This window comes from Marmota monax, unplaced genomic scaffold (assembly GCF_021218885.2).
Source record: "Marmota monax isolate L192 unplaced genomic scaffold, Marmota_monax_Labrador192_F-V1.1 WCK01_AAM20220418_F8-fsc00047, whole genome shotgun sequence".
Classification (NCBI taxonomy): domain Eukaryota; kingdom Metazoa; phylum Chordata; class Mammalia; order Rodentia; family Sciuridae; genus Marmota; species Marmota monax.
This window is the reverse complement of record NW_026692072.1, coordinates 2,198,800-2,224,765: the sequence shown is the minus strand read 5'-3', so window position 1 is coordinate 2,224,765 and position 25,966 is coordinate 2,198,800. Positions and strand designations below refer to the sequence as shown.

General features: G+C 43.2%; 1 protein-coding gene across 3 annotated transcripts in view; it reads left to right on the top strand.

Annotated features, from left to right (window-relative positions):
- Positions 1 to 25,966, top strand: part of Slc1a2 (solute carrier family 1 member 2) — a 145,819-nt gene that overhangs the window by 91,677 nt on the left and 28,176 nt on the right. For all 3 annotated transcript variants that reach the window (XM_058583277.1, XM_046456075.2, XM_046456072.2), the window contains exons 5-8: positions 2,845 to 3,010; positions 7,707 to 7,833; positions 15,713 to 15,946; positions 21,029 to 21,223. In XM_058583277.1, coding sequence (XP_058439260.1) covers positions 2,845 to 3,010; positions 7,707 to 7,833; positions 15,713 to 15,946; positions 21,029 to 21,223 — 722 coding nt within the window. The remainder of the gene's footprint in view (positions 1 to 2,844; positions 3,011 to 7,706; positions 7,834 to 15,712; positions 15,947 to 21,028; positions 21,224 to 25,966) is intronic.

Genomic DNA, 25,966 nt, shown 5'->3' with positions numbered 1-25,966 from the left:
TGGGCTCATATTCAGGGACCTCTCTGGCTGATAGACAGTCTTTGCAGATAGCTGTCCATGGCAAAGGCCACCGTCTGTGACCCTGAAATAGAGGAATGCACTATTCTCTGCCTCACCCTGGCTTGGTCCTACCCTCCAGTGACCAAAGTCGTATGAGAACTGAGCTTTAGTCTCTAACTCAACCCAGGATTAGAGTTCCTTTCTGTTGGGACGACCTGAGGAATAATAGTGTAGACTCCTTTACCTCATGGAGCAGATTCCTTTAGCCTGAGTAGGAGGAGGGCCTTGGAGGAGAGGAGGCCATCAGGCCCTGGGTCTCTGAGAGCAGGGAGGCTTCTGGCTTGGTGTTTAGGACTGACCGGACCAAGGTGAGGTTTCCAAGGGAGCAACTGGCTGTGACGTGTAGCCTGACAGCACAGCTCCAGTCCAGCAAGAGGCGACGCAGGATCTTTTCTTCCAGGGAACTCAGCCAATGCCTGTGGGCCCTCTGCTCAGCATCAGATGCCACAGGAATGAGAGAGGAGGGCGCAGCTCCAGGGCTTATGCATATCCAGGGGGAGGGAGAGAGCCCCAAACACGTGTCAGGTGAATACACAGGATAGGTGCCTTCTGAGGGCCGGATGACGTGGGCTGAGTAGTCACTAGGGGAGATATTTGAACTGAACCGATAGGAAATCAGAATGAGCTGGGCCTGTGGGAGGCTGGGAAGAGAGCCTTCCGAGCTGAGGCAGAGGCCAGTGGGTGGTGTTTAGAAAGGAGAAGGGAGGCCAGTGTGAGGCCACTGTGTAGGGAAAGAGTAGGAGAAAGCCCAGCACAGAGGGACCTGTAGGCCAAAGGCAGATGTGGGTTCTTCTAAGAGGGCTTGAGCCAGGGAGGTGACTGGTTTTCTATTTAAAATCACAAGAAGAATAAAATAATGAATCTGGCAGATATGGAACTATAGGCAGCTATAACCGTAGATGGTAGGTAGACAAGAAGGAAGGTGAGTGAGTGAGTCAGGAGGGGTGTGTGTGTGTGTGTGTGTGTGTGTGTGTATACTGGGGATTGGACCCAGGGCACTTTACCTCTATACTACACCCCCAGTCTTTTTTTTTTTTTTTTTTTTTTTGAGACAGAGTCCCACTAACTTTCTGAGGCTGGCCTTGAACCTGGGATCTTCCTTCCCCAGCCTCCCGAGTTGCTGGAATTCAAGGCGTGCACTGCCACACCGGGTGATTCTGCAGCTCTTAAGCTGGGAGGTGAGGGTGACCTGGACTCAGGTCGACTAGAGCTGGCACCCATGTGGGGTTGTCCACCCCAGACAGGCTCTGTGTCTCCGGGACTCAGGCAGAGGATTAGGCCTGTGTTTCAGTGTTCCCGTGTCCTCAACTTCAACTTCAGTTCCTGGCCTGTCTATTTGGAAGCTGGATTTTGGAGTCAAGCATAATACCTTTTGACCCTTGCTTCTGTCACTAACTAGCAATCCGCTCTGGGGTTGGCCACTGACAGGGGCAGTAGGTGTCAAACCTGGAGCGCCTGGCCTTCTACCTGATCCCTGCAGCCACCGTATGCTGGGCCAATGACCATGGCTGCCTCTAACACGAGCCCTGGCTTCCTTTTGCCTCCTCAAGACAGGCTGTCAGTTTTCTTTCCTGGGAGCCTGATTCCGCTATGTGGAGGCTTCCCCTCTGACCAGTCCTGTGTCTCTCTTTCCTACCACCGCCTCCCGGAGCAAGGGGCCAGCGGGCTGCCTCTTCTCTCCTTGCACAGCCTGTCCCTGCCCTAGCGCCTGGGCCAGGCTGAGAACAGAGCACCCGACTCATCTCAGAGAATGCTGGCCTCCCTCTCTCCCATTTTTATCATCTGGTCAACTCAGCGCTGTCGGGCCCAGCCGCAGGATTGGGTCCGCCTAGTCCAACGTGCAGCACAGGTAGAAGGAGCGACCTCAATGATGGTCAGGCCATTTGAGCTGAAGTCCCAGTTCTGCTAGTGACGATGACGTCTGAAGATCACTTGGCTTCTCCATGCGTCCTCTTTCATATCTATTCAGGTTCAGCCATCTGTCACCTTCTGCATGCCAGCTCTGACATTCTAGGATTCTGCCTGAGTTCTATTTTAATATCCTTGGAGGTGGTGCTTTTGGGGGCTCAGATGTGAGTTTTCACAGCGGTCTGTGTGCAAGGTGCCTGACACCTTTAAAAATAGGGCCGCTGCCCGGATATCGAGGAACGGCATGGGAGGTTCCTTGGGGGCCATCTGCGTGTAGTGACGTAGGGAGCACTGAGCTAAGGACAGTGGCCAGTACTGCCCAGAAAGAGCAGGTTTTCTCTCACCGAACACTACATTCAAAATACAAGCACATGCTCCTGCCATGGTGGCTGCAGGCAGCTGTCACACCTGGGGTCCTGATGGACACCCTGGTTCTGGAAGGAATCCAAAGTGAGAGTTGGCTTTTGATGACTGTCCGACGGGCAGGGAGAACCACCTCGCTGGGTCTCCAGCTGGACATTTGATGTTGTCCCTGAGGCCCAGAGGTGCAATCATGGTAAAGAAAGACACCCATCCCCGACTTTCAGCTTGCGTTCTGTCGCACAGGACAAGCTAATTAACCAATCCTGTAATTATCTTGAGATAAAGACAGTTGTATCCCACGGTATGTGTGTAATAAAATATCATTTCTTAAATACAAACATATAAAATAGTCTCCAATTCTCATAACCTTGTTTTGGCATTTCTTCATTATTTTTAACATAAGGGACCCTTAAAATATATGAGTGGCGGGGCTTTTTGTGACCTTTCAGATCAAGTCTTATCTGTGTGCTTTTTTTGTTTTGTTTTGTTTTGTTTTGTTTGTTCCTCCATTAGATTCAAACAGTGACAAAGAAAGTCCTGGTGGCACCTGAGTCAGAGGAGACCAATGCAACCAACGCTGTTGTCTCCCTGTTGAACGAGACTGTGATGGAGGCTCCCGAGGAAACTCAGATGGTTATCAAAAAGGGCCTGGAGTTCAAGGATGGGATGAATGTCTTAGGTAGGCAAACTGATTATGAGGGGGTTCCTGGCCCAGGGAGGCGCCTCTGCTGGCTGGACACAGCCTTTCCTGCGGTTCAAACTCCTCCTCTCAGCAGCTCCACCTCCCTCACACCTTTTCAGAAAATTAACTCTGCTGACCTCTAGGTGGAGCAGGAGGCTCTCTCTGGGGAGCAACCTGAGTCTCTCTGGGACTGGAAGCTGATAAGAGCAAGGGGAACCGGGCTAGCAGTCAGGTATGGGAAAGAGGAGGGGGCTGACATTCACCGGGCACATTCCCTGCCTCTCTGATGTTGGCAAGTGATCTTATCCGAATCTCCATGTTATTCCGTGACACATGCATTTCTTTCGCTGCCTAAGTGTTGTTTGGTGCTGCCTGTCTGTACCAGTGCTGTGCTAGACAAGGTGTCCTCCCGTCTGTAAACAAACGCAAAGCTACCAGTATCTTGGAGTATTGGAGTAGGGCCCCAGGGGCTTTGCAGACGATCTGTTTAACTTCCTGGGATTCCAGGGAGCGCTTACCGCCAGCCAGGTGCCTTCTTAGCATTCCACCCCGGGAGTTCTTTGCAGCTGGCCAGACCTGGGTTTGGACCCTTTGTGGACCGGTCACGAGTTCTCTGACTTGGCACAAGTAGCTCCACTTTTCTGAGCCTCTGTTGTAAAATGGAGATGGGATTGTCATCTCCTTTGTGGATCCTTGTCAGGGTCACATGAGATTGTATATATAATACACAATAGTGCCTGCATGTGCTCCATTCAGATGGACTATGATCATTAATAAAAGTGGCTGAAGCCGGGTGTGGAGGCACACACTTGTGGTCCTAGCAGTTTGGGAAGCTGAGGCAGGAGGATAGCAAGTTCAAAGCCAGCTTCAACAACTTAGTGAGGCCCTAGCAACTTAGTGGGACCCTGTCTGTAAATAAAAAAATAACAAGGACTGGGGGTGTAGCTCAGTGGTAAAGCACCCTGGGTTAAACTCCCAGTACCACAACCCCTATAAGTGGCTAAAGAGCTGGGGAGCTCAATCAAATGCACCCCCACAGAGATCTCCCTCACGTTGTAGTTACACTTTGACCAGTTTACTCTGCACTCCCCCACATTATGGGGGCACGCTCCCCTTCATAATCTCCACCCACCACTAGAATGGAGTCCCTAAGACAAGAAAGAGGAACATTTATTCATAAGAGAAATAGGGAATCTGGTTTTCTGAGCCAGATCTTCCAAAGGACACTTTGAAGAACTCAGCTGACAGCATTTTAGATCTCAGCTATCTAAGGGGGCAAATGCTCCGTCTCCTTGGTTGGGTTGCCAAGTTGAAATACAGGGTACTCAATTAAATTTGAATTTTAGATAAATAATAAGTAACTTTAAAATGTAAGTATGTCCCAAATATTGCAGGGGATGTACAAATACCAAACAACAACAACAAAAAGTCACTGTGTATCTGACATTCAGAATGTAATTGGGGGGTCCCGTTTTTATTCTAACTCTTCTAACTTTGATATCCCTACTGCTCACCAATCAAGACTATTGAAAGGTAGTGTGAGCAGGACCTCCCAGTTACTGAGAAATGGAAGTGGGATCTCTTTTATTTGGCCTGGCAGGTAGCAGGTTGGGTAAGTGATTGAGGGAACAGATAAGCTGACTAGGTTGCCAGGCAACAGGAATATCAATAAACATTGTTGATCATCAGTGGGAGGGGAGGGGTGGAAGGAGAGAGGAGAAAGTGGGAGAGTTCTGAGAAGGAGGCTTTGCAAATATCCTTGGCCTGTGAGCAGCTTCCTCCAATTGCCCAGATATCCATGGCCCTTTCAGGACCTTCCCAGTGTCCCCTGGTTTCTTCTGACAGGTCATAACTGGAGACCTAACTCTTTAAAAAAAAAAAAATTTTTTTCAGTAGTAGGTGAACATAATATCTTTATTTCATTTTTATGTGGTGCTGAGGATGGAACCCAGTGCCTCATACGTGCTAGGCGAGCACTGTACCACTGAGTCACAACCCTAGCCCCAAGACCCAAATCTTTGTCACAGTGTCTGCCCCCAACTCTGGAGAAGGTGGAGGTCCTGAATAACGAGGGGTCAAGGTTTTGGAGTGAATCATTCAGAGTCTTGGTGGAAAGTCACATGACCTGGGAGTTTCAACACAACTTGCAACCCTCCCAACCCCAGTGACCGCGCATCTAAGAGGGCTTTGTTCAAGTGAAACTCGCCAGTCCCAGTGAGTGATTTCAATTAGGCAATGTTTACCCAGGGAAACGACAAGTTGTATATGGGTTTCCATCCAAGTGCAGATCAAGGCTCTGGAAGCCAAAGGAAGTTAGGCTATTGAGAAACTTCCCATGTACCAATCATGGTCGAAATAAGGTTCTTTCCATGATCTTCCAGGGGTGGAGATGGAGCCTTTTTTGGTTTGGTTTTGTTTTTCCTTCTTTCTGCTCTTTGGCTTTGGAAAGTCCCAAGGATCCAGCACATCAATAAATGAAGATACAGCCCTGGCTCTGCCTCACACTCCTTTAAGGACCTGTTTCTCTCCTTTAAAAACAAAACAAAAAAAATCTGAGCTCCATCTTAATCCCAACTGCTTAAATCAACTCCAATAGCTCTTTTTAAAATCTGTCTTCTGACTCATACATACAGTCCCTGTTCACTGACCCAGGGGGCAGCTTTTTCATTCCAATTCTTCGGGACCTTGAGACCCCATGCATTTTTCTCTTGAAGTTTTCAAATGGCATTAACCAAGTAAAACTGGGTATTCTCGGCCAGAATATCCACAGATTTATTATTTTTCACTCAGAAAACTGCTTTCCCTGGGCTTGAGAGAAGGGTTTAGGAGTAGCCTGAGATTGATCTTATACATTATTTAGAACTAGTCTGCTGGGTTCTGGATCCAATCTTCCCTAAGCCCTTGTCTTTCTTGGGTGAATAACTCACATGTGAAGTCACTAGTTAAACCTTATGGCCAAAAGCTAAAAGTGGAGATATTAAATGTTAAACATTAGCAATTTAGAAAGCATAAGAGTTGGATTCTTTTTGCTGGAGAGAGAGAGAGAGAGAGAGAGAGAGAGAGAGAGAGAGAGAGAGAGAGAGAGATTCCCACAAAGGTTAGCTAAACAATTTGGGTAGAGATTCAATGACAGAACTTGACTAAGAAAGTCAAGTTATAATGCTATAATTTACCTGACATAGGTCAGAATTCCAAGCATAACTGCACACAATAGGAAACTGGATATAATGGGGAGAGACTGGAAATAAGGGCTGCCAAACTGGGACAGGGTTGGTGTGGAGATAGAGAATAGAGGGAAGGGGGTAGAAGATGGACCATGCTTCATGGTCAGGGTCAAAACCACAGGACAAGCAAAGCCTGAACCAAAGGTATAACAAGATTTATACATAGTTCACGCAAATAGTCAGAAATAGTCCCCAAACCGGGAATAATGAGTCAGAGGTTGGGGAACCCATAGCAATTGGCAATCAGAAATCCAGATCAGCCTCAGGAGGTACTGGGGATGTCTGTGGGCCATGTGTGTGCCCCAGTCCCACCAGGTTGGGGTGAAATTCTGAGGGGGAGAGTGGAAAGGATTAACTGGAGTGGCAGAGGGAATCTTCTAGGGAGGGAAAACCAGGATCAGCCTTGGAGGAATTAAACTTCAGGGCAGATTCCCAGGACCTCAGGCGCAGGTGATGAGGCAAAAACTAACACAGAAATAAGACCCAAGGTCGAGAGTTGGACTTAGTCCAGGACTTAGTCAATTGCATGCTGACTGACATCAAGAGGGTGGGGACCCAACTTCTCAAATCCTTCCCGCCTGGGATTAGGATTGACCCTGGAGGCTGGCATGGGCTAAACTAGGATGTGAAGTGAATGGAGGAGAGGGGAGAGGGGCTAGGGACTAGCAAAATCTGACAGTGAAATCTACATTCAGCCTTTATGATCTTGAAAAAGATAGATAAAAAGAAGGTGTTCTAACCATTTAATCATGAAAATAATTATGACAAATTAGAACATAAATAACAGGTTGAATTCAAACAAGATAAATTGGGGTTTCCCAATTGGCTTTGGATTTCTTAATACTTTCCATTTGAATTTTCAACATTCTTCCTCCTTTTCACATTAGGTAAAAAGAATAGAAAGAATAGAATATACAAGAATAGAAAAATAATTTTATCTCTAGGGTTTTCCAAGAGTGAAACATGCCAACCATTTATTATGTGGGGAATAAGACCCAAATAATCTAGACATAACCCTAGCAAAGACTTTATTAACTAATTGGTCTCTGCTGTTCCAATATTGGCTGCAAAGTTTGCATGATAATCTCCAAGTCCCAACAAGTCTTTCTTCATTAATCTATGTAATAATGGAATCTGCTTACACGTGGTTTCACAGGATTTCACAAGTGAGGAGGGAAAGAAGAGAGCACTTTTTTTTTTTTTTTTTTAGCTAGAAATGAAAATGAATTAATTTTCTTTAAGGAACTGACACTTAAACTACTTGGAGTTTAACCTGCTGATGTGGAAAGTGTTAAGGAAAGTTGTGATTATCCAGGGAGAAAATACTTTCAGTGTGAAATATGATGGTTTTGTCTCTTGATTCCCAGGGTAAATGGCTCCCTCCCCTACATTGGGAATGGTAAAGACAGAGGGAAAAGAAGCACATGGTTTATAATTTGCCCTTATGTGTAATGTGATTCCCCCAACAGGTCTGATAGGATTTTTCATTGCCTTCGGCATCGCCATGGGGAAGATGGGTGAGCAAGCCAAGCTGATGGTGGAGTTCTTCAACATTTTGAATGAGATTGTAATGAAGTTAGTGATCATGATCATGTGGTAAGTTGTGTGTTCTTTATCGTAGTGGGGAATGCCAAGGCCTAGGGGTCCCCAGAGGATACTGGACCCTCCCTGCAGGAAAGAGTGGGTATGCACTGTCAAGTGGCTTTCTAGAAAGACCTTGAGAAAAGATGGAAATATTTTCTTGAGCTTCCCCTAGAACAGGGGCCAATATATAGTGACGGTGGAGTCAAATCTGATATATCACTTATTTTGTAGGTCTCATAAGCTGAGGATAGGTTTAACTGTTTTAAGTGTCTGTCTTAGTTCAGGCTGCTGTAACAAAGTACTGAGTAGTTCATCCATGACAAAGATTTGTTGTGCAGAGTTCTGGAGGCTGGCATTCTGAGATCCGGGTGCCAGCATGGTTGGGTTCTGGTGAGGGCCCTCTTCTAGGTTGTAGATGACCAACTTCTCACTGGATCTTCACTTGGTGAAAAGAGAGTTAGAAACCCTCTTATATCCTTTATAAGGACATTCTTTCAGTTCATTCCAGCTGCTATAAAAAATGCCTTAGACTGGGTAAATTATGAAGAATAGAAATCGACTGCTCATAGTTCTATAGATTAGGAAGCCCAAAATTAAGGCATTAACAGCCTTGGTGTCTGGTGAGAGCCTTTTCCTCATAGACGATTCCTTCTATATGTAGAAGGGGCAAGCAGGCCTCCTCAAGCCTTTTTGATAAGGACACTAACCCCCTTCTTGAGGACTCTCCTCCTGAATGGCCCACTTGCCAACACTCTGCATGAGAAATTAAGTTTCAATGTATGAATTTTGGGGGGAAACACAAACATTCAAAATGTAGCAGGCACTAACCCCACTTAGTAGAGCTTCACTATCATAATCTAATCACATCCAAACAACCCCCACCGCCTAATATCATCACATTGGCAGCTACAATTTCAACACATGAATGGAGAGGGGCACAAATGTTCAGCTGATTGCAATGCTTAAAAAGCAAAGAAAATCAAAAGAATGGTGTTCCATGACACATGAAAATTATGTGGAATTCACATTCAGTGTCCATAAACAAAGTTTTATTGGAACACAGCCATGCCCATTTGTTTTTACACATTTCCTGTGGCTGCTTGCTTATTATAACAGCAGAGTTTAATAGTTGCCACTGTGACTGTAGATTTCCCCCAAACTAAAGTATATACTGCCTGGCTCGTCACATAAAAAGTCTGCTGATCCCTACACTGGAAGAAAAAGGAACAAGACTGAAAAACCACAACCAGTAATACTACAGATGAACCGTATCAGAGATGTAAGACCAACCCAAGATACCAGAGACAAGGCCTGATCCAAGGATTGTGGAGATTCTGATCCAATATTCTAAACTCCAAAAGTAATGTCTTCCACCCGGGTCACTCGTGATTCGTACAGAAGAGGAAAGAGGCAGTTGTCAGCCATGTGGGCAACAGTGAGGTTGCAGAGGTTGTGCTAAAACCGGACGTGCTCTTAGAAATCTGGTCCCACCCACTGGTTTCCCAACTCTGCTGAGTGTTTACTGAGCAATACTACATAAAGCAGAATAGGCCTCTCACCTACATATTAGAATCTGCTCTTGTTCCCTAGAATTCACAGCACAAGGTACATCCTTGTTCTAAAGACACAGTTTATATTTCTGAATATGATGCCAACCATGTGGATAATGTATAAAAATTGTGTTCATCTATACCAACATCATTTCTACTGAACCCTTGCAGAAAATAGAATCTTCTAGGCAATCTGATGAGTCAGGGGGATAGAGCATAGTCTCCCTTCTCCTCATGGGTGAAGGGTGGTGTGGATTAAGAAGAAGTTTCCCATTCATTGAAACCAAAACTCTTGTAGATTTAACCTCGTTCTCTGGGAGATGAAGGGCCATTGTGAGGCATGATTCCTGACAGCTGTCTGGTTGCCTCATCTAGGTAGTCAGGAGGGTGTTCTACATATGAGGGCCAATTCTACACATTCTATTCATTCTTTAGCCACCTCATCAGCATCATCATTTGATAATGACGTAGTTGTGAGAAGGCTCTGGGAAAACAGCCAACTACCCTTTAACTGACCCCTCAAGTTAAAATCATCAGAGTTCTTTTGTATTCTTCTCTATGTAATAGTAAAAGTTTGAAATAGTAGCAAAACATAGCATTGAAAAACTAATAATAGTAATTATTAACTTTTAACAGTTGTTAAATTCTTGCTATTTGTTAATTATTATTGTGATTACTGTATATGTATTAACCCATCTATTATTGAGGAAATTATAGTTATTATTGTTAAATCACAGTTAAGATTTACCAAATTCCTGCTATATGCTTGATATAGTTCTATTTATTTTACATGCCTTAACTCACTCATTCCTCACAATAGTAACTAGATACTTAATAGATACATAAATAGATACTTCTTTTAGCCCATTTTCCAGGTGAGAAAACTAAGCACCAAGGTTGACTTTCCCAAGTTCTTTGGAGCTATATGAGCTACCTAACTCAATTTCTTTCTGTCTTCAGATCAGATTGAATCTGAGATCCTCCTGTTACAGGCTGTGTGAACTTAGGCAGGTTAGACACATTCTAAAACCCAGTATCTTCACTGTAAAATGAGATGATTGTAGAATTCGTGTCATTGGGTTGCTACGAGAATTAGATGAGACTGTGAAACAGTCCTGGAACATTTCCTGTGTGTCAGGAACTATCTGAGTGCTTTGCACAAATTAGTATCAAAATGGTAATTTTGAGATTAGCGTCATTATCATCAATTTGAGCCGTGTCTTGCGTATTTCTGTGTTCAGGAATTCTCTACAAAGCCTGAAACACCCTTCATTTTGGTGTGATTTTTTTCATATCCTCTTTTTTTCTTTTTTGGAAAATCTGAAAAACTTAAGTAGAAGGTAAAACTCTCATAATCTTCTACTCTGAAAACAAAAAGGAGTAAGTAAAATCTCTATGCACCCTTCTAATTCTTTCTCCCACTTAACCACTGCCTTCCACCAACCGTCCACACTGTTAAAACGAAACTTCTTAGTGATACTTGTTAAGAAAATGAGGAAGGCATTATTCAGGACCATCTTGAGGTCTGGGGACCGTGGCAATGGATGATGCTGTGGGGGAGAGAGAATAGGCTCCACCTCTAGTACAGCTGGGCAAGTGGGGAATTGGGAGCCAAGGAGCAGGCTGGAGGTCAGTGGAGGGAAAATTTCTAAGTGGTCATCAGGAGTGAGAGATTGTGGCTAAACTGACTTAATGGGATTCTGGCTACAGACAGGTCAGGGTGAAGACATCAGCTGGGAGATGGAGGATGAGGAACCTGATCAGATATGCACAGTGATGAGAAGTGAGGATGGGATTCCTGCTAAGTGACTCAGAAGGGCTCTTTCAGGAAGTACAGGGGTGGACCTAGAAGGTGGAGGAGCCCCACTAAGTTTAGTCAGCCCGTCTATTCTCTCATTCAGTACATATCTCTTCTGTCTATCATGGCGAATAAGACAGAGGAAATTCTCTGCCCTCATGAAGCTTACGTTCTAGGGAAAGGAGAGAAGAGAGAACAAACGGAAACACATAATTCAAATAGTAATAAGTTCTACCAAGACAATAAAGCAGGGATGTGGGATAGAGTGATATGGGGGTGAGGGTGAGGGGCCAGGCAGGGCTCTCCTGAGGGGAAGGCAACGCCATGAAGACCTGAAGAGTGGGAGGGTTTTGAAAATCAGGACAAAGGTCTCCAGTGGCCAGAGTGTGGTCAGTTGGTGAGACAGGGATAGAAGGCAAGGGAGGTGGACAGGCAGATAGATAGTAGGCAGAACAGGAAGACCCTGCAGGCCAGCTGATGGACTGGGGTCTATTTACTTGTGAAACTAAATCCATGGGGTTCCCCCCACCCTTTTTTTTTGGAGGGGTGGGGAGGTGGGCAACAACCCTGGAGTCTATATGAACTGAATTTTACTCTTTCCAGATAAAAGTTCTAATCTACATGTGGTCTCTCTCAACAAAAATTCCTCTTGGGTAACTGAAATAACTATCCCTACCTGGGAAAAAATTGAGGTTTGGAGCTTTTCTGAGCCTGAGTCCAGACAGCACTTTGAATCAACTCTTGGGATGTGGGGTTACCTCTTTATTGATGGTCTCTTTTAATTCTGAATTCTCTTGAGATCCATCCCAAACTGTCACATGGGGGTTGCTACTGGAAACTATGGGACAGAACCAGAGGGAGTTTAGAGCAGGACTGAGAAAGTCCCTTGGCTTACCTCCATTCCCAGAGACTATCCTACCATCTGTCCCAAGCTTGAAAGTCCCAAATTTATCATTTTAGTGGGTTGGACGTCAAAGGTCTTGAGTAAATTGGAGCTAAGGTAAATGGTCTCCAAAGGCTAACCAAGTTCTATTTGCAGTTCCTCATTGGCCGATGAGATGTCTGTTCCTTGAAACAGTGGTTTCCAAACACATCAGGCCAGCTTTAGGTGGTGAGTTTTGGGAACACACACTGTTAAGACAGCCGGGCAGTGGTGACGCAGGTGGCCCATGAGTGCAGACACTGGTAGGTTGAGTGCTGGGGATGAGTTTGTGGAGTGGAGACCACGGGAAGGGGTATCTTTCTGGGCAAGTGGGGAATTGGGAGAACTGAGGTTCTTAGTGGGTAGAGGCTGGAGTGGATGTCATAGCAGTAAGAACAAGACTCAGGCCAGCTCTTGATGATTAGTGGCCTTGACACAATGAACAGAACTGAGAATATCACCAGCTGAGGGTGGCATGGGAGTGAATTCACACCTGCAGCTCAGGGCTCATGTCCTTCTAACTTAGAAACAGGCCCAAGAATGACTGGACATCACTTTTTACTTTTCTACAGAACTCTCAGTTGGTCATGTAGCCTCTTGACTTTGTTGGTTTGTGACTTTCTTGGCTTCGTCTCAGAAACTTTGAGTGGTGACTGACTTTAGACCCTGGGCGTAGACCCTATCTTTTCCATGGAATGTCATTTTCAATGAGATGATTCGTTGATCTGGAAGCCAGGAACTCAGAATCTCAGCTTCTGAGTGAAGACTTGGTACTTGTTTTAAAAACAGTTGCAGGGAAGTAACAGCCCCTAACCTTAACCCAGAACAAAGGCTCTTTTCTTGTCCTAATCAATGCTCATACGAGTCCTGGACACAAGGTGTTTGGTAAACAAGGGCTCCTGCATTCCATGTTTATTGACCAGAACACTTCACCTTCTGTCCCTTGACTAACACTCTCCATTTACACTGGGAGGTCCTGCTTTCCCCGTGAGCAGAGGGCTCCAGAGGTAAACTCCTGCCTCTCTCTAGTCCATTTGGCTCTGGCTCAAATGAGCTCTCCAGGGCACTCCAATAGCTGGTCTTCCTTGGCAAAGAGCCTTGAAAACATTTTCTCTCCATTCTACAAACTGCTTGACCCAGATTGGGAGAGGGAGGGGGAATGGAACGGTACCCCAAACAGCTCATGTCTGTGTTTTTTTTCTGGACTTTGTTAAAGGGTGATTGGTGCTTGGGAAAGAATTGATCTCTTGGTTTATGAAGATAAACACATTCTGGCTTTATAAGAAGGTGCGTTTCTGCTTAGTTATTTACAATGAGACTACCCTGCTGACTTATGAGTTGTTGTGACCATGGATACAGCAGGAGAATGTAAGACAGCGGGAAAGACAACGCATCAATGTCGTGACAGAGGTTTCAGCCTTTCTAATGTTTAGGAAAGTAGGCCTCAATCATGGCCAGACTGTGCCCCAGGAAAAGGATCATAAGGGCCAGGCTGGATGGTCTTCAGGAAAGAGAGGGGCTATGCTCCTGTTCTATCTCATTACTGTCAGTTACTATCCTGGCTCACCCAGGATAAACTTCCTCTTGAGATAATATTTTGCTCATAAAAGCATCTGCCATTGGGTGGCCTGCGAGATGTCTTAGGAAGCCTCGTTAATTCTGAGTTGACTCATTAAGCATTGACGATGAGGGGACACTGGGTATACGTGTGACCCCAGAGCCTCTGAGGGATTCCTGTGTCAGGAGTCAGAGAACTAACGGTCCTGGCAGGCACGGAGGAGGAGATTGAGTTTCAGCCATGCGTTCGTATGCGTGTTCAAAAGTTTCAAACTCACATCACCAGGTGAGGTTGGAGTCAGTCTCCGTACACCTGGACAGCCGTGTCTGTAAAATGGGAACCAAGGTCACATAGTGGTGACGCAGGTGGCCCATGAGTGCAAGGTCACATAGCTGACAGGTGGCTGGACCAGCCTTGTGTCTTCTGCTGTTGCCTGTGTGACTCGCACCTGCTCTTCTGTAACCCAGGGAAGGACTTGGTCCAGGTGCAACTGAAAAACACAAGTTCCTTGAGGCAAGTGCTTTCTTTCCAGACTCCCTGCCCCTGCGGGGAGCCTTATGTGGGGGCTCCATCCACCACATGGTCTTTCTCACAAATATGTTTATCATTTTAAATAACATATCAACCTTCCTACAAATATGTTCATTTCAGCCAGAAACTATCACAGGCCGAACAAATTCATGTCCCAGCAACACCACATGGGATAAAAGAGAAGAAGAAGGAAAAACAGGATGTTGCCAACACACAGAGAATAAGCTCAAGATGAGAGAGAAAACGGTTGGCTTTCCCAAGGGTGGGAACCAAATCAGTTCCCAAGCTCTCCATAAAACAACGATAAGCTAGGGATAGACGATAAGCTTATAGGGCAGATGGGGATGCGGTGGGTTGTCTGCTTATCTTCTAATAACTGGGATTCCTCACTAAAGGGAAGTCACTTGGCTTGAGAGAGGAAAACCCCTGGGTCGTGGAGATCCACAGACCTGAGTTGTTCTTTTACTTCCTGGTCTTGTGGCTCTTAGGCTGCTTATTGAACTTCCCCAAACTACAGTTTCTTCACTTGCCATATGAGAATAACAATGTCTAGATTTTAGTGTTGTGGTGAGAATTAAATGAGGCTCTAAGCCGGGTGCGGTGGTGCATGCCTGTAGTCCCAGCAGCTAGAGAGGCTAAGGCAGGAGGACAGAGAGTTCAAAGCCAGCCTCAGCAAAAGTGAAGCCCTAAGCAACTCAGTGAGACCCTGTCTCTAAATAAAATATAAAATGGGGATAAGGCTGTGGCTCAGCGGTTGAGTTCCCTGGTCAATCCCCAGTAAAAATAGATAAACAAACAAACAAATAAATAAATAAAGGAGGCTGAGTGTCCCTTTCTCACCAGGATGCTTGAAAACACAACGAACAGTGGTCAGCTTTATTGTTAAGGAAGAAGTAGTTTCAGGCTTAGAAGTAGTAAAACCACACTTCTCTAAATGCACACTTTGGTTTCAGGTGGTTTTCTTATTTTGGTAGTGTTTCTCTCTCTCTCTCTCTCTCTCTCTCTCTCTCTCTCTCTGTTTGAATATATATATATATATATATTCCCTGCCTTCCAAACAAAGCAATGCAAATTTACAAACCCCAGTTTATAAATTTCTGAAAAGCTCTAAAAGTTATCCCCAATGTCTAAGAAGGAGCTGCAGGGCACAAAAATCCAACAAGTCAGTTTCCCAGAGATAGAACCCTCACCTCTCACTTTTTCACTTGGCGACTCAAGAAAGACGGTTGAGGTGAAAGGTGATAAGGCGAGTCCCTCTTATTCCCCAAACACACCTCAGCAGCACAGTGTGCCTTTGGACTCTTCGTCAGAGCAGGCGTCACTAGGTGCATAAACCAGACTTCAGTTAAAGCCGTTAATCCAGAGGAAAAACAACATCCATTGAATCTCATGACCCCTTTTCTGAGCAGAACTCTTTTTGTGCGGAAAATGAACGGTTTCCCTGAGGGTGAAGCACATAGGAGGGCCCAGATTTGAGTTCTGAATCCCCTAATGATCTCTTCGATGCTCTTTCTTTCCTGTGTGTTTTTCAGGTACTCTCCCCTGGGTATCGCCTGCCTAATCTGTGGGAAGATCATTGCCATCAAGGACTTAGAAGTGGTTGCTAGGCAACTGGGGATGTACATGGTCACCGTGATCGTGGGCCTCATCATCCACGGGGGCATCTTTCTCCCTTTGATTTACTTTCTGGTGACCAGGAAAAACCCGTTCTCCTTTTTTGCTGGCATTTTTCAAGCTTGGATCACTGCCCTGGGCACTGCTTCCAGGTAGAGAATATGAGAAATCACCTTTCTTTCTGTTTCGTCCTTTGCCCCATTGGCCACTTCCCGTTTCTCAAAATCCTCCGGTTGCAAAGTTCAATGAGAACACTTTTCACAAATTATTAAAATCCTTTAGGAAAGGTGAACACTTCAAACTTTTGGCCTTTTTCTAGGAACCTCCAAGCCTTCTGATGAACATTTTTGTTGCTGGGCAACTGAATTGGAAACATGATATTATATTATATTTTTAAACGAATGCACACTATCAATTTGCATGCCTAACTTGCTACATAAATCATTGATTCAGTTTGGTTTTATGTCTTTTCCAGAAGGGTGTTACAGGATGTTGTTCAATAACATCCCACCTATGATTTGGAAAAATGATATAAAAAAGTTTCACTCTTGAGATTTGGGGAAACAATTTTTCAAAAGGAGGAGGGCTTTTACAGGGTGAATGGTACATTAAGTGAGATTTTTCCAACAAAATGAGCCAAGCCTCAAAGCCAAGCCTTTGCCCTCAACATGAACCTTTAATGGGCCATTCCGCCCCAGCTTAATTTTTTTTTTCTCAAAATCAAATTGACTTGACTTGACCTTGACATAGAGTCAGATCCTCCATGACCTCATGCCAGTGCCTAGGGAGCCAAGGAGCATCGCAAATATCTGCAAGGAAAATAATTTTTTAAAATATAATCTTGGAGCCCAATTAGCAAAAGCAACACATAATTAAAAAAATAAAGAAATAGGAATACATAAGAAATGCCTGGTTATTTAGAATTTCAAAGACTAAAAGAGTTTTATTACTTCAGGATTCTATAGTTGTTTTATTTTTGCCTCTGTGTCCGTAGGTCACAAAATTAAGTCTGAGATCATGAAACAGATGGCAGTGAGGGCCAGCAAACTCTGAATCCCACAGCTTGAAGCCAGATCCTGGTTGCTAAGCCCACACACCGCTGGTGAGGTGGCACCTCTGTGACACAGGTGTGGCCAAGCTAACCTAAGGCTACTGAGCAGGCCGTCAGTTTTTCCTGAAGTGACCTACCAGGCCCAAAGTGGTAACCACCTGGGAAGCCAAATTATATTTCCATCTTGAAAATCAATGAGAATTTGGCATTAACAGAACACAGGCTTTCATAAAAAGCTAAAATATATACATACCATCCTGGGGACCCAGATTCAGCATCCTATTTCCTAAGATGAAGGGAAACACTTTAAAATTTGCTTTTTCCTACTTGGTCCTATAAATTATCTGTGACTAAGTATCTCTATCTATAAAGACCCTCTCCCTTTAGAGGAAAAGTAAATCTTTTTTTTTCAAAACTATAAACAACCTTACTCGATTTTATTTTTGATTACTAATTATGAGTGTGGTATTTGCTCATAGTGATAAAGTTCAGATAGTGAATAAAATTTTGAATAACATAATGAACATGACAAGTTAGTTATTTTATCCCCAAGTGATGATTGCTAATAACTTTTTCGTTAATCTTTATAGTTACATATATCTGTCCAGGCTTACTATGTATATGTATTGATTTGGAAACTGCTATTTTTCACTGATCAACATATAATAAAAAATGATGTTCATTCATAGATTTTTTTTACTACTATTTTGTAAAGTACTATATGTACTATGGTACAAACTCCATCCCTTTCCACCCCCAGTAATATACATTTAAAGCCTGTCTATTAAAGGGGGCTGTGACAAGAATCCTTATAGGTATATCTCTGCAAGTTTGTCTAATGATCTGCGGAGGACATACGTCTAGAAGTGAAACTCCTGAGTCAAATGGTGTACATATTGACAGTTTTGAAACATATCACCCAATTGCAATTCAGAAGAGTACACTATTTTATGTTTGCACTAACTAGAGTGAGCCCTTCCCTTCCTACATGCCAGGAAGGCCAGATATTCTGAATAAGTGTCAGTCACTTTAACACATTCCATTCTCATTGGTGAAAAGCTATCTCATTGAATCTGTATATCTTGGAGTACTAACAAGGGGAAACATCTTTTCCTGTGTTTATTGATCCTTCTCCCCTCCCTGCCCACCCTGCACTACTCTCCCCACCTTTTGAATTGTATGTGAACCAGCTCGTTTTTTGTTTCGTTTTGTTTTGTTTTTTAAATCCTCTTCTGCTCTGTTTTCAAGCTTTTTTTGTGTGTCCTGTGCCACATGTTGCAATGATGCCCCTCCCACTTGACTTGGCCAAAAAAATTCACAGTGCTCTTTTGCCACCAAAAGTTTTAAATTTGTCCCTTGTCAAAACTGTAAACATTTCCCTTACTATAAGGAATTTCAGTTTTGCTCAAGCATATGTTTCTATTCACAATTTCAAAATATTGCTTTATGTTTTCTTCTAGTACCCTTATGATTTTTATCTTTAAATGGTTTCAAAAATATACATATTTTTTTCTTTTGAATGAGCAGACCATTATTCCAGTGCTTTTTAGGATGAGATAAGTCAAGGCATATCCTCGTATTTAAATCAAAGATAAATGCTTGGACCAAGACTGCAAATATTAGAATTATTTCTCCCTTTACCCCTGCATTTCATTTGAACAAAACATATGGTTTTAATCTTCCCCTAAAAACATAATTTTTGCCTGGATGTTGAGTTTCCTTTTTGAAAAAGGCAATGTGGCAGGAATCATATACCAAAAATTAATTGAGAATTTCTTTGTCATAATGGACACAAGGGAGATTAAAAAAAAAAATCTCAGGGACAGTCTGTTAAATACACTTTCTGCTTCTTTGGACCTTATTCTGAATGAGGTCATTGAAAGTGGTTGATTTGCTCTTCTGGATGGGTACAGAGTCTGGTGACAAGGAAGACAGATGGAGGGGTGTGGCCCAGATCAGACCTCTGTGCATCCCTGGGACTTCAGTGTATGCCATTAAAACTCATCTGGAAAGCAGGAAGACTCTCCAGAATCTGACATTATTATTAGCAACATTTGAAGACAGTCCTATGGCCTTTGAGGCAGGAGCCAAAAAGCAGTGCCAGAATGCCAGCCTGTCGACACAGGAAAGCATTGACATTCTCAAGTTCTGGTTTGGATTGATTGGGTCTTTGCGGATTTTCAAGACACAAATATAAAGTCTGTCCAGTGGAGAAATAGAGAATATTTTCATGCCTTACCAATATTTTTTCCATTTTTTTTAATTGTCTAAAGACCCTTTGATGACATTTTGGGAAAATGAATAATAAATATTATGCAATAATAAAAATTAATATATTCCAGTGATCCAGAAGTTTGCTTAGGGCCATGTGATAGAGGATCCAGCTGCCAGCCATGACTGAGCAGCCCTTTTAGACCAGCTATGGTGTCCTGGCAACCCTTTGAAACAGTCCCAGGAAATGATGGGGGTAAAGGGTGAGAGAGATAAAGAGACACTAATTTCTCATTAAAACATCTGGGCAGCAAGCCAGGTACAATGGCATCTTATGCATGCAAAAAAACAGCAAAACAATGTTTCTACTGGGCTTATAATGTTTTAGTAATGGGATAACCCCAGATATACATTTCTTTTTCTTATGATGAGGCATTATATAGACCTCTGACTTATAATCACAAAGGATGTTCTGGCAAGATGATTCTGAGCCCCCTAAGGTTATTATTATTAGCTTGTAAGTCTGTTTAAGATGCATATCAGACCTGTAATCCCAGCGGTTTGGGAGGCTGAGGCAGGATGATCGTAAGTTCAAGGCCAGCCTCAGTAACTAAGCAAGGCCTTAATCAATTTAGCAAGACCCTGTCTCAAAATTAAGAAAGAAAGAAAGAAAGAAAGAAAGAAAGAGGGCTAGGAATGTGACTTGGTGGTTAAACAGCCCTAGATTCAATCTCTAGTACCAAAAAAAAAAAAAAGTGCAGATTTGGATGTCTCTAATTTTAGAGCTTCTGGGTTCCCTGGTCCTGAACAGTACCTGGGATCTGCACTTCACTTAGATGTTGGTCTTCTCTCACTCTGAGAAACCTGGATTTTTGTTATCTGTCTCTAGCCTATTTGGAGCCCCAATTCTGACTTGTAGAAAGTAGTGATTATGACTGAGGCTCTAAGTGCAAGAGAGTAGACATTTCCAAATGCTCTCTGCATTCAGGGTTTTCCAATGCACTGTGCTAAGATTTGAATAGGAAACAATTCAAAAGAGAATGAGCCACGAAGCACACTCATGCCATTTGAGTGTTCTACATTGCTTTCCATATTACTTAAACTTTGACGCAAATCTGCCCAACCACCTATGCACTTTTCCACAAGGAAATCATATTCTGGCCTTCAGCAGCCTTTGTTCTAAGAAGTCTCTATTTTAGAAGCTATATGGAGATGCCAGGATTCTAGGCTTTGACGCTGGGTCATATGGTTTAATCTCCAACCCACACCTGGGAGGAGTGTGAGTGAAGTCACTCCATATTGTCTTTGATTAGCTACAGATCATATGCCTTACTGCCCCAAGTCATTGTAGAGATTTAGAGTTGGCTGATGGCCATATATCAGGGAGTTGGACTCTATGTGAGGTTCCCCCAGCTTGAAGCTTGGGTTCATGCTGAAGAGTAACTTGACATTTTTGTCCTGCATTCTCTAAATTAGCAGGCCAAGCTCAGGGCAATTCCCAGGGGCTGGATGCAATTCATGTAGTCATTTTGTTGGAAACAGTCTTTCTAGCATGAAATTATGGGTCATTCAAAAATTCCTCAGTCCATTTTACTGTTGACAGCTGATTCTTTCTCAGCCTTTTTTTTTTTTTTTTTGCAGCCCAATTCGTGTAGGCAATCAGATGTGCTTCAGTATTTAATCCAAGATGGAAATAGTGACCAAAAGAAAAAGAGAACTTGAAGCTCTGAGTAGACCTCAAAACCAAAACCAACAAAAATATTTTTCTGCCTATTAGCATCTTAATAAGATTGAAGTTGAGCCTCTAACTCACTGGTTTTTAATTTGGCTCCAGAAACTGCTTTTCTGCATGTCACATTGCCTGATGAGAACAAAAGAACAAAAAATTTGCAGTGTCATTCCATTTGTTCTTTGTCCTAATTCTCCAAAGCAGACATAACCCTCTTTCTCTCTGTTTCTTTCTGTCCCCCAGTGCTGGAACTTTGCCTGTTACCTTCCGTTGCCTAGAAGAAAATCTAGGGATCGATAAGCGCGTGACCAGATTTGTCCTCCCAGTTGGAGCAACCATTAACATGGATGGTACAGCCCTTTATGAAGCGGTGGCTGCCATCTTTATTGCCCAAATGAATGGTGTCATTTTGGATGGAGGCCAGATTGTGACTGTGAGGTGAGAAAGTGGATGGGGGCAGGGCGAAGGGGGATGAGGACAGCAGAGTGACAACCTTCTACCCTGTTGCATCTCCACACTAACTCCATTTGACAGAAGCTACTTGAATTTCAGTTTTCCTAGTGGATGAAGGAAATAACAGAGGAGGAATTGTTGGCCACCTTCAAGGGGAAAGGTTGTGACAGAAAAGCAGCAGACTCATATGAATCCCTTCTGTTTGTATTACACATATTGACTCTATCCAGCAATTGAATATTATTTGATTATTGACAATCTTGTGGTACAGGCAGGACAATTATTTCTATGCCTATTTAATAAATAAGGAAACTCAGGCTACAGGAAGCATGGATATTTGTCCGAGGTTACACCACTAGTCAGTCCTGAGTCGGCAAGGCTTTAACTGGGGCTGACATCGGCTGATTCTGGATCTAATTTTTCTTTCATTAAATATTCTTCCTTTAGTATTCCAGGCAGTGATGGCAGAAATTATGAAATGCTGGAAGAAACGATTCCTCAATATGACATATAACATTTTATTACAAATAAAGAGCACATATTTTTGTTTTTACTAAAGCTATTTAAAAAAATTCAGAACACTCGCAAGAGGTCATTAAAAATGCATTGCTTCTCTACAAACTTAAAGATCACATTTACTAGCCAGGCCAACTTTTTAGCTTCTTGCTTAGATGTTATTTAAAACATCAGTCTTCAAATGGTTCCTTGTATAGACATTATAGCATGAAATAAAACTCTTTGCAATCATCATTTTAAGATTATCATTCCCAGTCCAACTAAGAGTTCAGATAAGTTAGAAGACAATTTTTGGCTTTGATTAAAGTCAAACTAAACAAGACAAAAATAATGAGCTGGCTACTGGTCTTATTCATGTCCTGTTTCTACTCCTAGATTCTCCTTATCTGCAAATAAGGAAGATATTCAGAATTAGGGACTGTAAATTGGTAGTTCATGGGCTGAAGCCCGCTCAGAGTCTCACTTTGTCTGCCCTACAGTATGTTGTAAAAAGTTAGAATTTTACTGTCTTGTAAGATGGGTTCTTTCCAGTTCTCAACAGCCTCCCCTGCTCCCTGTTATTTGTACCTGGTCCTTGTCACCTACACCACTGTTTGGCTCTTTAAGACAGTTGAGTTTGTGACCTTTGGATTCTATGATTTACGTTTTCTTTCCTCCTCTGAGATTCCACGAGATCAGTAAATGCAGGGGACAGGAGGATCAGTTCTGTGCAACAAATGCACTTAGAGAAGGAAAATTTCAAAACCTGTGACATCCAAGTCCCAGGCCCAGTCTGAGAAAAACAATTAAGTAGATACTGAAACATACTTTTAGTCCCTAAAATGAGAGTAACTCCACTCTTTTGGAACTTCTGAGGTGGCAGTCTCTTTACATATGTCACCTTGAATGTTTCCAATAATCCTGGAGAGAAGCATAGTCACCATCTCCATTTTTCAGAATAGTGAAGTGAGGCTCAGAGTATTTATATGACAAACCTAAGTCTCTATGGGTGCCAGAGGCAGGAGGCAAATCAACTCCATGGCCAACTTTTTTCTGACTCATCATCCCTGCTTTCTGACTTTGACACAAAGGAAAATGCTAGAATCATTATTTGTTGCTTCCCCCTCCACTGGATGGTCAGAAGAGGCAGAGGCCTTTTGTTAAGATTAAGCTTTTTCCAAACCCTAGATAACACTGTCAACCTTTACTTCAGAAATGCTGGTGATAATCAGGTGTCTGGTTGGCCCACTATTTATTTGACAGATCATTCTCTGGGAGACCTTTAGTGGCCTATGGGTCACTTCAGGAGACTTCTCCTAAGAGATGGGGGCCATTCATGTCTGATTTCTCTACAGGCTGTGCTTCTTGAACACTCCAAACGCAAGGGCTGACCAATGTCTACAGTAATACTGGAATTTGTGTGTTCTGCTGGCTAATATTGCAATGGAACCATGTGTCAGAACTTGGCTTGATCTCTCCAGCTCTGAGGTGTTTAAGAAGCCCAGGGACATTTTTATTGGCTCACCCATTTCTCATCTCCCCTTATGACTATTCCAAAAGATTTGTTAAATATCCCATATGCATCTGAGCTCAGTTTGGCAATGAAATCAGAAAACAGAGAAGAGGAAAACTTACATGTGCAACACACAATATGAAAACATAAATAAAAATCAGATTTATTTTCTCAGCAAGAATGCAACAGCTGAAAAGTTTCCTAGAAGCTGTCTTATCAAATGCCTTTCATCTAGTAGATAAGGAAAGGGAGGCTCAGAGAATAGGTCACACAAAACCAGATAGAGGAATCTTCAAATGCAGGTTTCCCTGAATTATGTGGGCCTCCATTTATTGAGAATGTTAACTTGTGTTTGTAGAAATAGACCTGGAAAATAGGTGTTGGGTTTTATATTTTGCAGATGGAGAAAATGAAGTGCAGGAAAGTGAAATAACTTGTCTAATGGAAGTGGTAAAAATGGGATTTGAATCCAGGTCATCCACCTCTGGGGTCTGGCCTTTAACCACCGCACACAGTACCCACACTATTCTAAACTGTTGGTTTGCATATGTTAATTTATCTAATCCTTACAACCACTTCATGATGTATGCCCTATAGAGGGACCTCAGTTTCCTCATCTCTGCAATGAGGACGACAATCACACACTCCAGGGTGTTTGAGAGCATTGTACTGGTGTATAGTATAGTCAGCCGTCAATACACATGAGCTGTTAGAATTGTTACTATTAAAATACAACAGGACTCCTGTAATATTTAAAAAAAAATGTGGCAGTGACATAGTGAGTGCTATGAGTTTTCTCACGATGGAAACTTTGCTTCAGGTCAGATTCTGAAGCCTTCTACATCATGTCCTAACAGAGAGCATGTGAGACTGCCAACTCCCTTACTTTAAAACTCCAAGGGCTTAAACCCTTTACCAAGTAAAAATGGTTTCTGGTCCCTTGATTCCTGGTCTTGACGCAACCCTGGCTCCCCATCAAGTTCATTCTGTCAGGAATTAAGAGATGGGAGAATGAATCAGTGACTAAGTGACTCGATTGTGCTGGAAGGTTTCAATTTTATCTATGTAGCGTTTATATTAATAATGATAGTGCTGAGAATTTTCACTCAGGAAAGGATAAGGTTGGCCGTGTATATTCAAATATCTGGTCTCTGGCAAGTGCTGCCAAATCTACCTTAATGGTAGATACCACAAGGGCTGCCTCTGTGGGACCTGTATAAAGTGTGTGCAGTTCACTGCTGGAAATTTATTTGGAGAAAAATAACCAAGTCCAGCTTTATGCTGTTACCAAGTAAATCCTTCATGCTTTCCTTCCAAGGATCCCAGCATATTCATTAGGTCATAGAACTTCCAGGATGGGGGTGGGAATCAGAGACATTAAGAGCCAGCAGGGATTTGGAATCAAGCTGACGAATGTTCAAATCCCAGCAGATCATGTTCCAGCTGTGTTACCCTGACTTTCTCCGTCTAGCTAGTCCACTGTTTCCTCATGATGAAGCCAAGTATTACCACACATGTATCTTGCAAGATGACTGGGAGGTTCTGCTTTATGTTGTGTATATGGCACCCAGCACAGTCTCCAGAACTGGCCATAAAGAAGTGAGTGGAAGGCCCAGCAAAGCAGAAAGGGTAGAGGGGCAGTATTGCCTAAGGAGACTTTGCAGCTGTTGCTTGGAATTACACAGACGCTGTGCCCATGGGAAGATGAAGGTATCACTGGGGCGAAGGAACTGACTCCCAGGAAGAACTTTCTTTATAGGATTTGTCTCACACAACCAAAAATAAGCCAGATAAAATGGCTACAGTGCAAAGGATGTGTAGAGTGATTCATAACAGAAGAAACTGATGCTGTAAATAAAATTCAGAGGCCAAGATCACTGGAACTTGGAAACATTCCCTTCCCTGCTATTCTGTGTTTCTTGGGGGAAATGGTTGAGAATTCCCACCTTCCAGCTCTGGGGCTTTTGGGAAGTTTCCATTGCAAAGCAGTCTTGCCCTTCCCCTGATAAAAATGACAATTCAGTTTTCCCAAGGAGGTACAGTGTGACTGGCCTTTTCAAAATGCATCTATCCTCATTAGTTCCTGAAAGCTTCTGGCTATCCTGTGCATGAGATACCATTATTACCTCAATTTTTAAGATGAGAAAATCAAGGCACAAAGAAGTTAGGGTACCCAGAGTCATGGGGTTAATAAGAGGGTTGGGATTTGAACCTGGGTTGTTGAAGTGCAGAACTTTGAGACTCGGTACACACTGTGTCTGCTGATGCAGATGAGTTCAAAGAAGATGTAGTTTTCTAAACCCAGATACCAGATTCATATTAATGAAAGGGGAGGGGCAGAGCACAGAAGGGAACAGATGCCCAAGACAGGTATCTGCACTGACTGCGAGGGATGGCATCATGAAAAACTCAGCTCAACTCACGAAATCTCCAGGGGCCTTCATTTCCTTCAGGGTAGGATTAGGTTAATCCCTGTCCCTTCCCGCTCCCTGTAAAATCCCAGGGTTCTGTTCTCAAAGATGACCTAGGCTGGCTCTCATTCTGGAGGACAAGTGTCTACTCCGAAATTTTATAACCATAAAGAAAACAAACTCCCTTTTCTTTACAGTAATTGCAAAAATCAAGTTGGGCATCCTTCATTTTAGAAACACCCCTCCTTTAGAAATGACAGCTTTTATAAATGGCATCCATAAAAGACACTGCTCTTTGCTGGGCTTCAG